At 40.6% G+C, this 14,515-nt stretch overlaps 1 protein-coding gene across 2 annotated transcripts; it reads right to left on the bottom strand.

Moving 5' to 3' along the window:
* Positions 1-1,341: 1,341 nt before the first annotated feature.
* lrrn1 (leucine rich repeat neuronal 1) lies at positions 1,342-14,243 on the bottom strand. Of its 2 annotated transcripts, none has more exons than XM_029432461.1 (2): positions 13,931-14,243; positions 1,342-4,506 (listed from the first exon to the last, which is right to left on the bottom strand). In XM_029432461.1, exon 2 carries the CDS (start codon positions 4,384-4,386, stop codon positions 2,206-2,208), a length of 2,181 nt encoding a protein of 726 aa, XP_029288321.1. In that variant the 5' UTR covers positions 4,387-4,506; positions 13,931-14,243; the 3' UTR covers positions 1,342-2,205. The 2 variants fall into 2 exon arrangements, with proteins under 2 accessions (XP_029288321.1, XP_029288322.1); XM_029432462.1 differs by lacking the exon at positions 13,931-14,243 and adding an exon at positions 10,778-10,845.
* Positions 14,244-14,515: the final 272 nt, after the last annotated feature.

Raw genomic sequence — 14,515 nt, 5'->3', positions numbered from 1 at the left:
CATTTCTTGATGCACACAGAGCCACATTTTGAAACAATTTATTCATTGTTTATGAACTCAATAAATCATAAAGACTTTTAAAATGTTTCTAATTTGTCAATAAAGTATAAGGTCGACTCATACATTTGGTGTTTATTAATCTGTATGTGACAAAAAGAAATCACTCAAGGTCCACTTTCTCAATATCTTCCGGTGCTATCAACTCATCTCATGGCGTTCATCAGCAGATGCCGTCAGTTATCATGAGAGTGAAGAAATATTTACATAAATACATGAACAAAAATAAAGATGTGATTATAAACGAGTTATTTTGTATGTGTGATATCATTTTGCTAAGCATTTATTAACTGTTTATACACCAGTTATGGATACTTCACAGGAGAAGGCATGCACGAGTACGAGCATGTTGTCAGAGGAGACTAAACGGAGATTGTTTGATTGCACCACAAAGCCCAGTCCTGTCAGTCAACATCGCGGCTCCCACGTGGGATCTACTTTTCTAGACAGTGAGCCACTGAGACTGGGATTTGCATTGCAACATATTTTTGTATCATGTCATTTTGCTGGAAGGGATAAAGAAAAGCTACCCTATAATGTTATATCAAATGAAAATCCAACATGACACAATGATGAACAATTTGCATTCTCAGACATGCTGTAAATTCCATTCCACAAACAATACAAAACACTGGGAATATTAATCATTTGATAATATATTGATGATATTAATAATGTCTCTGATAATAGCATGGTTGCAACTTGCTTGGAACCAAATTGTGCTGCACTTGCCTGTCTGTACTTGCTGTAACTGTCCATTATCCATAATCATCATCTTCTTCAATCTTGTCTCAGCTGAATTATACTCCCTATGTGGCTTCCTCTCTAAAGCTTTTGAGATATGGAGGTATGTCTGGTATAATAAAACAGACATTGAACAAAACATGCAGGCACTGCATCCTCTGTCTTGGTTTTGAGTGACTTTTTTTTTGAGTAACTGTATGTACTCCAAGGCATATTGTGCAGTAATTATATTGTTGCGGCACTAGAATTTTAATTATTCCCCGATAATTGCTTTTCAGAGGCAAACACACTGCAATGAAATATCTTTCATTCTCTCTCTCAACACCTACAGCTATGCTCATCACACTAAAATTAATACAATCCTAACGTGATGACATTACTGTGAGATGAAGATTTTCCATGCAACAACCATTTAAGCTTCCAAACCTTTACTTTCAACTTTTAAATGTCTGTTTCTCCAAAGCATGTTTATTAAATATACAGTGTACACAATTAACTATATGTACTTTTCTATAAAAACGACACTTTGTGTTGAAATCATGATTTAAAAATATGAGGAAAAAACATTTTATTTAACTTGCTCCTCAATAAACAACATGTTTGTGTGTGTAAACCACAACAAAATCAGTGATTGTAGACATATTCTAGCAAAATAAGAAAAGAAATATTTAAGAAATTTAAAAAGCCTTACATTTATTTACCTAGTTCATAACATTCATATTTCTATTGCTGGTTTACAGTAGCTGCTTTGCAAACTTAAAGTCTAAATCAAACATACTTATTATGTTATTATAATTATTTAATGTACAAAAAGTAAATTAAGTCATAGCTGATACAACATTACGGAGGAATTGCTAACATTATTCAATAAACAGTATATTAAGTCCCACGTACTTTGTCAGCTTATATTTCAGTTGATAGACAAATGAATATATATATATATATATTTCAGTGCACAACAGTCAACAGTGAAACTGTTTTACAAGAGAAAGAAAGATGGCAGTCTCTAACAGTTCTGCCATAGAAACATGTGGAAAACCGGTTGGATTTCAGCTTTTCCTTTGTTTGCGTATACTGAATCCGTGACAGTGCTCATGCTGTGTTTATTAAAACAAGTACTAAAAATAAAGCACAGTGACTACTAAGTCCAGGAAGCTAAACAAAGCTGCCATATTGTGTGTCAAAATGGGCGAGAGGTAAAAAGGCAATATGCTAAACTAAAGATCTGAAAATCTCGGTTTGTCATCCGCTTTAAAGAGCAAGTCTGAGAGAACCGAAGAAAACAAATAGGAGACATGAAAGAAAAAATGATTTGACTTGAGTTCAATCACACAAAGAAGCAAGTATGTATGTTTGTGCTCCTGAAAGAAACATGTCTCTATATCTCCCACTGGATAGTAGCTCTCACCACATGTAATAGCTGCGTGTGGTGTCCACCTGACTTTGTTTGGTCTCGGATGAGCCCTCTTTCTCCTTCTCACTGTCTGCCTCCCACAAGTTGATAAGAGGAGGGTACAACTCGTTTAACGGTATTGATGAGGTTTTCTGCATGTACTTTTTCAGAGAATGGTGATAGTTTTTCCTCTTCCACCGCTTGGCAATGTACACTCCCAGTGAGGCCAGACTGATGATTGCAAACATAGTTCCCATTACTGCTGCAAGAGCAGTGTTGGTCCCTTGGTCAGATATTTCCACGGAGAAGGGGGCTTGCTTCGTTGTCACATTCACACAAGACTTCTGTGTTTGTTGGTGGATGTTGGAGACGCTGAGGCACACCTCATACTCAGTTGCTGGTTGTAGATGTGTAAGGTTGTACTCGTGAACATCAACAGGTACCCTGGCAGTGTAAGTAATATGTGGGTTGTCTATTTTCATGGTGGCAGATGACCACTTGAGGTTAGAGGTCATTACATTGGAATTTATTTTCCAGGAGACCAGGATAGAGTGAGATTCTGTTTGTTTGACGTAGATCTTCATAAGCTGAGTGCTGTCTAACAGAGTGCCGTTTACCCGTATAGCTGTCACTCTGGTGTCAGCTCCCTGTGAATTTTGAGCCACACAGGTGTATCTGCCGGAGTCTTCTACTTGAATATAAGAGATTCTCAATGTGCCTTCCCTGCTGAGGCTGTACTTGTCAGATAGGGTGTCCATCATTACCTTGTTCCCCATTGGAGTCACCCAGTAGATTTCAGGCTCAGGTTGGGACATCGCTCTGCAGTCCAAGTCCAAGGTCATGCCAATGTCAAGGTTGAGGTGGCTTGGGAAAGTATCATGGGAAATCAGGGGCAGGCACTGGTTTGCTAAAGTATTCTGCAGCACCTCCCGCACATGCATACCCCTTACTTCTGTTGGCATGGCACAATACATGGACAGAGGTTCCATAAAACGGACGGTGGTTTTGTTGGAGCTCATCCACTGAATGACGCAGTCACAGCGCAAGGGATTGCTGTGGATGCTGATCTCACGCAAGTTGGGGAGGGAGTCCACCGTCGACTGATAGAGGGCATTCAGGGCATTGTTGTTAAGCATTAGACTCTCCAAGGCAGGGACATCACGAAAGGCCTGACGGTTGATGTATGAGAACTTTGGGTTGTTTGTCGCCTCCAGCTTTGTAAGCTCAGGAAGATTGTCCAGAGCGTACCGGTCAATAGAAACCAGCTCTCCCATGTTGTTTATACCCAGCTCCTTCAGTCTCAGCATGTTCTTGAAATCTCCTTCCTGAATCTTGTGCACTGGGTTTTTGTTCAAATCCAAGAACTTGAGGTTAGGTAGTTTCTGAAGTGCTCTCTGAGGAACTTGGACCAGCTTATTGTCATAGAAAGAGAGGCTCTCGAGATTGTCAAGTCCCACAAAGGCATTTCCAGGGACGTCTGTCAAATCCATCCCAGCCAAAACCAGGCTTCTAAGGTTGCCTAGTGGCTTGAAATTGAAGTCCATTATTCCAACAATGGGGTTCTCCCCTATCATGAGGATCTCCAAGTTGGGCGTAGAATCAAACCACAGGCTGTTGATGGTATTGAGCTTGTTGGAGTTGAGGTGAAGCCTGAGCAAGTTGTGGAGCCCAGAGAAGGCATTGGCAGAGATACTGTTGATTTGATTGTGGTTGATGTAGAGCTCCTGCAGGTTGCTAAGGTCCTGCATACAGTAATCTGGCATTTCTGTGATCTGGTTTTCCTCCAGATGAAGTGTGGTGAGCTGGGACATATTGTTAAGGCCAACATCCCGAATGGTACTGAAGTTGTTCTGGGACAAGTCCAACTCAGTCAGGTTGAAGAGCTGCTCCAGCTCATCATTGGTCCTGGCAATGTAGTTGCTCTGTAGGAGGATAACCTGAGTGTCACTGGACAGGTTTGCTGGGATGCGTGTTAAGCGAAGGTCATTGCAATCCACAGTGATAGCTTCTCTGTAGGTGGACTGGGGGGTAAACCAGGGCCGGATCTCGCATACACACAGCTGAGGGCACTCATTGCTCTGGACGAAGGATATTCCTATTGAAACCAGAATCAGGCCAGAAAAAACCTGGCCTACAAGTAAGCAGTCTAACCTCCGTCTAGCCATGCTGGGGTAAGACAGGAGGAGGGGCATAAGATTTTGGGAGAGACTGCGTTATAGTCATCAACCAGACTTTCCGCAGTCCAGTGAAATGGTAAGGAGTTGAAGCAGAGGGTAGAATTTTAGATCAAGATCTTGGATCCCCAGAGTTATCTGGAAAAGAAAGACAAAACATATGTCATTATATAGAAAACAGTATCTACCCCTATGCTTAAAATGAGGGTATATAATATGGATAGAAATGTTGGTCTGTCACTGTCGGTCAGATTAGATACACCACTTATATCTCAATACAAAACAAATCTCAACAGCTATTCGATGGATTGCCATGAAATACTTAACATATATTCATGTTTCCCAGAGGATGAATCCAAAATTCCTAAACTTTGGTAATTCCTTCTAGCACCATCAAAAGGCCAAATCCACTTATTCCCGTATCTCGTGATCTGAAGTATGTCACCACGTATTGGATGGATTAACACCTAATTTTGAACAGACATTTATGGTTCTGAAATGATAAATCCTTGTGACTTTGGTGATTCCCTTACTTTTTCTCTTTCATCAGTTTAAGGTTGACATTTGTGTTTTTGAGTAAAATATCTCAGGAACTACTGAATTGATTAGCACATTTTTTAGCACGACCATCATGTTAAAATGATAATGTGTTTAATACTTTGGTTAACTTGCAAATACTTACTAAACATTAGCACGTTACCGTTTTCATTGTGAGCATGTTAACATTATAATTTAGCTCAAAGCACTACTGTGTGTAGGTACAGCCTCACAGAGCAGCTAGCCTGACTGTAGACTTTTTGCATGTAATAATTACTGGATTATCAGATAATTTTTCATATTTCTTGCAAATGAAGCAATTACTTGAGACAACAGACTGACTAAGAACAACAATTGCTTCTGCAATATCCTTGGAAGACTGTGAGTTATGTGCAGCATCAACAGTTTTGAGAAAATGCAAGTTCAGCTCATTACAATTCCTGTACAAAACAATGCTCTGAACTACTTGGAAACAGATCAAATTCCATTGAGGGCTTTCGCCTATCCAGGCCCATAAGGACTCGATCATTAGCTTCTCCGAACATCATTAAACACTATGAGATATTAGTATGTACCACGCTTAAAAGAAAGAAAAAAAAGATGCAAGTCTACATTTTTAATGCTCGTCTTCAGCATTCTAAATTTAGGGCAAACATGAAAAATAAAAGTTTTCAGCAGGCCCAAAACATTTTCTGGGATGATTGGGTACAGAAGGAAAATTGTTAAAACTTCGAGCAGCATTCTATAACACTAAAACTTATGACTACTAATAGAGATTTCAGGAGAGGGTTGTGAGAGGACTAGAAACTCTGATTTCAGTCGCTTTGTTCAACAATTACAAGCTCCCGAGAGGTACATTGGGCATCTGCTGGCCCATATGGCAAGTAACACTTACTCCAGTGACTTGGAAGATATAACATTTATTCTTGCAAACAATAGACAGCTTCTACTCAACACCAGTGCTACATTTCAAACATCTAACTGTCTATGAATACATAGACATTATGGTTATATAAATATTTATCTAGGCATGGTAATGTAGGTCTGTCAGTCAGTCCAGACTGAAATACCTCACTAACTATAGATTGTTGATGTGCTGTAGTTTGCAATGAAACTTTGTCAAGAAATCCATGACTATCCTGTGGAATCATTACACCCCTAATGTTTTCTTATAATATTACCAACGCTTTGGGGTTGATGGTTTTTTGAGAGGGTTTTTCATTGTTTTGAGGTGTTTATCACCCTGGGTGGGTTGAATAGTTAACCAAACCTGACATTTTCTACAGACAATCATATTCCCCTCAGGTTTACATAGGCTATTGCTTTCCATCTCATTTACATGAGATATGTGTATCACTCACTCAATAAGTCTGCTCACATGCAAATACTATATAGACATACTGCTTGTATGAAACAGTTGTATCTCTCACTATTGTTTATTAACAGGATTAGGTTGCTAGCGCCTCTTTAACAAGCATGTACACTTGCAGTATCCTACAGCAACAGCGATGCCTACTTAAGGTGGCACCCTACCCAGTGCAGGGCCATACGGCAGCACCATAGCTTTATGCTCAACACCAGCTTAAGAAGATAGCACTTAAGAGGCTCTCCAACAAGGGAGCTGACTAATTAATCTGAATGCAAACTGCCTGGCAACAGCACCATGGATCCAAGAACACGTCTCTGCTCCTCCTATACTGGGGATTCCCTATGGGACAGGGCGGAGCATGGGTGCAACAGGGATAGTACACTATCTTGTCTTTAAACTAGAGCACTGTATATTGTGATGATTGCTGCGCCAGTCAGGATTAGTGGACGGGGATACTGAAGTGGAGATTAGCTTGAGGCGGTGTACTGGATTTGAACCCAGAGGAGAGAAACAGGTCACTTAGCACTTTAATTAAAAGGAACATATCAGTGGAATCTGAGACACGTACTGCACGGAGAAGTTAGTTGATAGAATTTGATCAATATACTGTGAAAAAAAAGATTGTTTTAATTTAAATGATTAAAATGGGAATAAATGCATTTGTGCATCTTTGACTCATTCTTATTGTTACTGCAGCCTCAGATCACAATCTTCTCTCTTTAACATAATATTGGTTTTGAAGAGGCAAAAGCAAAAAGCTAAATAACAAAAACTGGAGTCCAGATGCGCTTTAATTGATTAAAAAGAATTATACGAATATGTGTACTATTGTCACAAAATGGCTTTAAAATTGTACAACGCATCAAGATTGTTAACCAGAAATATAAATACATAATTCTACTGCTCTATTTACCACAAATGGGGTTAATCTTAGATTCTCCTCATTTGGTAAATGCTAACAGCTTTGTCTGCGCTCCCCTTTATGCAATGCAAGATTACAAAGTTTCTGATCCCATTTTAAATTGAACACACACTTGTCAAAGTCAAAAGTAGGTTAGCTGAAGTAAAAAAACAAAACAACTTCTGATGTAACTTTGAGCACTTAAAAGACCAAAACATAAATCAGTGTCAACATCCTGTTGGTTGATATCTCAACAACAACTAAACACTGTCCGGGACATCCTGACACAGGCTTCACAGGTTCATTGTGATCAGAGCCGCAGAGCCACAGGAAAACTTAAAACACACAGCAGTTGGAAGAACACTCAACACAACACCAAAGGCAGGAAGGAAGGAAACGGAAGAACCCAGAGGTTGCAAAAACGGCCACCTTTGAACCTGTGAACGTGATACTTGAAATAAATACCAAGAGCTACAGACATTAACACTGTCGTCTAAAGCACCATTCAACAACAGCTGCTGTAGGATGCAGGAACATTTCATATTGCTTGCGTAATGCTTTATTGTGTGGGGTGTTACTGTAGTGCAGCTTTTACTAATCAAAGACACATAACTCACAAGTGGGAAAAGTGTTTTAACAGTGAACCACAGACATGGATCAGTAATCTGAATATGTAAATATATCATCCGTTAGACAAGATGACCCGCTTATTTGCCGTTAGTATACTTTTCAGCCGCTTGGTCTTTTAGTTGATCCAGTTTTCCGCACTAGATTCTGCTGGTGATCGTCATCAGTTTGGTGCATTGTTGCTCACAATGCAAAATTAATGGAGCAGAAAGGAGGTCTTATGGTAACTACAGTGTTCCTCACAGAATGTCAGACAAACTTATTACTGCTTATCTTGGCAGTACCCCATTAAAGGAATATTTCGGATGTTTAAAAGTGGCAAAGAAAGTGACAAAAGGATACTCAAAGCAGATGGCATGAGAATAAATTAGGACCATTTTGATTGTGCTGTTGATGGATACTATTCTCACACAAGCCAAGATTACATCACTTTTATTTTTTACTGAAGAATCACAACCTATTGTCCATACTGTAGCTTGGTTTAATGGCTACAAACAACCTTCTGTCAGGAGACAATGCATTCCCTGAATTAAAGTTACTAGTCCTGTAGAAATTAGGATTTGAGAGAGTAGTTTTTAAAATATTCTTTTCTCAAGTTTAGGTGGCTAAAGTTAAAACTATCATATACTGAAGGCTGCCATTTCAACTCTGAAGACACCTGACAGCTATGGAAATGCTCACTCTCATTACATGCCATGAAAGTAGATCCCTGTCATTTCTCTTCTTACTGTATAGTGATCCAACCTGTTAATTAGGAAGATGTCACTTCGCCTCTGCAGGTATTACAGTAACAACCATTTTCTTATTGATTGCCAGCATACAGTTGTTATTTCAATTGTTTTGCAACAAAGTTGTAATGAACTGACATTGTATGATAATGACAGTAACTGCACTAATCCAAGCTACCAAAGTGCATAGAATCCAATATTTATTTAACAGAAAGAGAGGGATTAAACATTCAGTTTCCTTCTCAACTTTAGAAAATGTGTCTGTAATGAATGCGGATAAGACTAAAGTAATAAGTTTCTCTATGCATCAAACTACGATCCAGGTTGATGTGTGAGTAACGGAATATATGAGAGCCCTTTACGAGATAAAGTCTCCGTCTGATTGACTAAGTCCAAGACTCAATTTTCAAATTCCTGTCCGAGTCAGCCTGAGGACACTCATCGTCAAGGAAATCCTCCCTTGTATGCGATAAGAATTGAGAGTGACATGAGAAAATGAAAATGTGATTTCAACTGGATAACAAGAGTCTTGCATTAGGCCTCTCTCTGGAGACACACATACAACCCCACTGGCCCAGACTTGCTTTTGAACTTCAGTTTACTCATCTGCACACACACACATAAAAAAAAAAGATAAAACAGAAATGAGGGAAAACAAATTACAGGAGGAGCAAGTGAGATAAACAACCGCAGGGAGCCTATATACACATCCTGTTACAAAGCGAACAAAATGGAGGTGACAAAAACACTTTTGAATTAGATGACAGAACCTGAGTGACAAGGAAACTCAACAAGAGGGAATATGTTGTACAGAGAATAGACTGATACTGTGAAAGCTAAATCCATAGAACAACACACCTAATATATGAAGTGAGAACTCAACTGTCATCTTCTTTCCTCCATCTCAAATGGACAGTTCAGATTGTTTAAAGTGGGGTTGTATGACGTACTTATCCATTAGTCTACAGTAAATGGCCGTGGGCACGCGCCCAGTTTGGAGAAACGGACAGAAGTAAAGGCACGGGAGCAAAGCAATGTACGGCTCTGGATGTGAGCAGCAGCAAAACGTGTTTTAGCCACCTAAAAAAATCAATATCAGTTTAAGTGTACGCTATATTTAGAATATTTTCAAAGCTTTATCTTGCCGTCAGACAGCCCTTTCTGACTGGAAACCAAAGCCGTAATCTATGCTCTCGCCAAAGCTAACAGACTCCAGAGTTGCTGGTCTACCGCTGCCTTGATTACGTCGTTTGTTTGTTATTGTGTGACCTTGGTTAGTTCGGATTCACCAAAGTCACATAACAACAGAAACAAACTTACTAATCAAGTCAGCGGCAGACCAGCAAATCCCGTGTTCTGCAAGGTAAAATGACTGGCGAGAGCATAGATAACGGATTCAGTTCCCGAGAGAACGCGCTCTGTAAAGACAAGGCACAGTGAAAATATTCTAAAAATAGCGTACAATTAAACTGATATTGATTTCTTTTAGATGGCTAAAATACATTTTGATGCTGCCCCTGTCCACAGCAGTACATTGCTCAGCTTTCGTGCTCGTACTCCTGCTGCTTTTCCATATTGGGGACGTGCCGACGGCTGTCTACTGTAGGTAATACACTGACCTTGGAAAAACACCTGATACAACCCCACTTAAAAACCTCAGAACCATCCCTTTAACAGAATGAGAATAAATAGAGAAAAGCTCATATTACAGCTTCTTGGGAAACACATATCCAACCAGACTCCAGCAAATCAGTTATAACTCCCTTGGAGACTATAGTCATGGAAACCATATCTTTTTCCTAGGATGATGAGGGAGTCAGGACTTCAATGTGCGCAAAATGGGTTGATTCTTTCGCTCGCGCTCGCACTCGCACTCGCACTCGCACCTGCCTCCAATTCTCTCTCCATCCTACCCTCTAAGGATTTAATATAACACACTCCGCTTCCTTGCAGGTCTCAATAAGCAGAAGTTGAAAAATGAGCCCATATTTTTTTAAACAAGGCTTGTGGCAGGTTTCCTGTAGAACTGGGGTCACACATCCAGAGCACAACAGAGAGGGAACAATGCCATACTCGTGTGTACTGTACAGTATAACTGCATGGACAGCCTCCCTGACATACGCAAACAATATGTAAAGGAACACACATTATGACAAATAGATTGCTATTTGAAGAGAGTTGTGCATGTAAACACTGTTAGGTTTATTGTATATGTGTAAGCATGAGTAAGTGTGAGTGTGCACTTACTCATGCAGCCAGTACATGCTGGCTGGTTTCACATTAGAAGATTCACTTTAGGTCTCCCCTGGTTGGAGACAACTGGGCCACTTCGTCATCAGCAACACTCGTCGTATTGATTTTACAGGAGCTTGATTGCTGCACCTCTCAAACTAGTTCACCTTCAAACAGGAAGAGTAAGTGACACTTGTGTGGAAATACTTAGCCTCTCTACAAGCTGATTGATTTGATTTGCGGTAGACTCACTGAATTATACAACAAAGTCTTAGCGGAACAACTGCCAGTAAAGTATTACGGTAAGAAGAGTAAGCTGCAGCGTAAATGTAGGCCTATTTGAAACACAGGAGTGGAATGTGCTATTACTGTAAAGAGATCTTAAAAGATCTTTAAATGTGCAAACTAATGCAACAACAACAGATAAGTTAAACGTCATACAGTTCATGATTAGGCCAAGAGAAGGAGAAAGCCATAAAATGTGTTTTTCTACCTAAAAAAAAAGGTTGAACAGAGAAAGATTAAAAGGGAAAAAGAGAAGATCAGATATTTTCATAAATAGGGCTTTGTTAATTTAAAACCATTTACATTGTGCACTTCAGGATCCAGTGTCTTGCTCAAGGACACTTGTGGGCAGGAGGAGTTGGGGATTTAACCACGACACTAACCTACAACCAGCTACAATTAATGGCCAAACGCCTTTACCCCCTGATCTGGAGCCACCTCCTCATATGGTGCAGTCAGAACAGATTACACTTTCATTAAATGCAGCCTTCATCCGACTAGGGTTGGGCGATCCGACGGATATATCGTCTTTTGGCAATTGGCTGAATATATTGCTGGTTGTTATTTTTTGGGCAATTTCTATAATTTTATTTTGCTGATTTTTTCGTGTACTTCAGAGAGAGACAGCGTTAAATAAGTTTAACGATGAGTTAACAAGGCATTGAAGCTGGCCTTAGTTCAGTGAAAGAGAGGAACTTGAATTCACAAGGGGCACAGTTGTATTTTACTGTTTAATAAGGAAAACAGGTAGTTGTGAGTGTATTTGTTAATTTATTAGACTTAAAGATGTGTCATAAATGCTGTATTGGCTGCAGAACTCACATTGGTCTATCAGAAGATCAGCCGGGTGAGCTGAACTGTCACTGTGTCTGTCTGTTGTCTGTGAGACCTGTAGTCCTCAGAGGACAAAAGGGTTAATACCTCAGCCCTGCTTATAGAAATAATGGTGGAGGCCTGAGCTCAATAACTCACCCACCCCCTCCCCGCCCTGCTTTATACCCTTGGGACCTCAATGTTGGTGTTGGTGGTGGTGGTGGTGGAGGGGGTGAAGCCCTTCACCCCCTCCCATGAGCCCTGCTGTCTCTGCTGAGACCTAATACACACACACACACACACACACACACACACACACACACACACACACAAAGCAACACACACGCCCTATTGTCACACTATATCGTCCTGATCAAGTTGAAAAGAAAATAGACATCTGAGTGTGTGTTTGTGTGCCTCAGTAAGCAGTATGGCGTGTGTGTGTGTGTGTGTGTGTGTATGTGTGTGTGTGTGTGTGTGTGTGTGTGTGTGTGTGTGGTACTCCATGTGAGGCAGGGAAGAGAAAAAAATTAATCAATCAGGTGATCCGCCCTCTCCTGTTCAGCTTTAAATAATAATTTAGTCTTGTGCTTGCTTAGAAATGTGCTCTGTGACTGTGAGACACCAGCCGTGCAGCACCAACCAAGACAAAGTTTGTAAGAATTAAAGCGCTTCCGTTCCAATGTGTCATGTCCAGGAGGCAACAGCAGATTGGCTCAAAACCTCAAGAAAGTATTTATACACAAGCAACTGCACACAATTAGGACTGCAACTAACGGTTGTTTTCGTTAGCGATTAATCTGCCGATTCTTTTTCTCGTTTGGTTTGATAATTGTTTGGTCTATAAAATGTCAGCAGATAGTCAAAAATCTCCATCCCAGTTTTTTTAAATGTTCAAGGTGGTCTTTAAATGTCTTGTTTTTTCAGTCCAAAACCCAAAGATATTCACTTTAATATGATATAGAACAGAGATGAAGCAGGACATATCCACATTGAAAAGGCTAAAAACTGCATTTTCTGCTTTGTTTGCAGGAACAATTACATTTACGATTAATTGATTCATTAAATAGTTGGCGATCATTATTCTGTCGATCGATTCATCAATTAACAACTAATCGTTGCAACTCTATACACAAAGAGACTAAGCTGCTTTCTCTTCCTGTTATACTGTTGAGTGTTTTATTTGATCCAGAGGTCCACAGAGAAAAGAGGACTCTCAGCACTTTGTTGTTAAAGAGGTCATAAACAGAGTCCTGTGGGCAGAAACTGCGCAGGGCAAGCGCATTAAAAAATAAATCCCTTTATCACCCTAACCTTTCTACAGTATGTCCCTCTGCCTAAAGTTGAGTGATGCAAGTCAGCAGTCTCCATCACAAAAGCGCAACAGCTGCAGCGACAGACAGAAGCAGCGTTGGTGAGCCACAATAGACCCCCTGCCAATGCAACCCCATTCTCACCACAGCATCTCTTACAGAGGGCCTTGTCTGTCTCAAGACTCCGCGACTTTTTGCTTATAGAACGGAGGAATCGAGACATCTGCCGACGTACTTAAACATTAATATGCAAATCACATTGACACAACGTCGCGCTGCACGCCGCACGCAGTTCGTGCTGGCACGGCAAGAAGCCTAACGCAACGAGATCAAAGTTTGTTTTCTTGTAGAATATCATTTGACGCATTAAAACGGGTTGATACATTGATTACATACGATGAAAGGTTAACATGTTCTAATGTGGATTCAAAACAGATTTCAAGCCTGAAGTGATAGTCTCAAACCAGACTGCATTTATATATTTAAAAAAGCTGATTATGCCCTTGAGTGTGTCTGTATCCTAAACATATCCCAACTCATTGCATCGCCCTTGCACGGAAATATGTTATGAATGAAAACACAAATGGTTTTTCACAGGAAAACAACAACTATCTGCTACCAAAACATTTGATTGAGGGTTTACATGATGTGGCTGTCTACCATATCAATAAACATGTTTTTTTTAAACAGAAAATGCAGCTTATGAAGAAACTAACAGCAGCAGAAACCCTGCCTTTCCTTCCATGAGGACTCTCACCTTGTTGGCATTCCAGTCTGATGTTCCCAAGCGCACAGCTCCTTTATCCAGATATACGAGTCGATACACATAAATAAGATCAATGTTATTGTGCCAAGTGATCAGTCTTATCACACAGTGTAAGAACACATATTCCTGTCTCCCAGGGGGTTCGGCTGGCGGTTGTCTACAGCTCGTGTATCCGATCAGTCACAGGGCGCCCCGGAGAGAGCCATGGTGCGGTCTGCATGGAGATCTCCAACCTGCTGCAACCCGCCACCGACCGGTTTGTCGTCCCGATATTCCTCCGCTGTGCCAACGCCGCCGCCGACTGCTCCTCCTACGGATGGAGAAGAAAAAATGATTAAAAAAAACACCTGGCGCTGTCCAGACCAGTCAGCTGATTTCCCAGCAGGCTATTGGCTGAGAGCGCCTGTCTGTCACTGTCGGCTAAGCAAAGCAGAGCACCATCTGCTCCGGGCTTGTTGTGATGAGAACAAAGGCAGGAGAGGGCGGCGGGGCATGGGGCGATATGGGGGGTGGTACATGGCATTACTGCAGAAAGAAACAATCTCTCTGAGCCTTAAGGGTAATATATGTGTTACT

This window comes from Cottoperca gobio, chromosome 5 (assembly GCF_900634415.1).
Source record: "Cottoperca gobio chromosome 5, fCotGob3.1, whole genome shotgun sequence".
NCBI classification, from domain to species: domain Eukaryota; kingdom Metazoa; phylum Chordata; class Actinopteri; order Perciformes; family Bovichtidae; genus Cottoperca; species Cottoperca gobio.
This window is presented reverse-complemented; position numbering and strand designations above follow the sequence as displayed.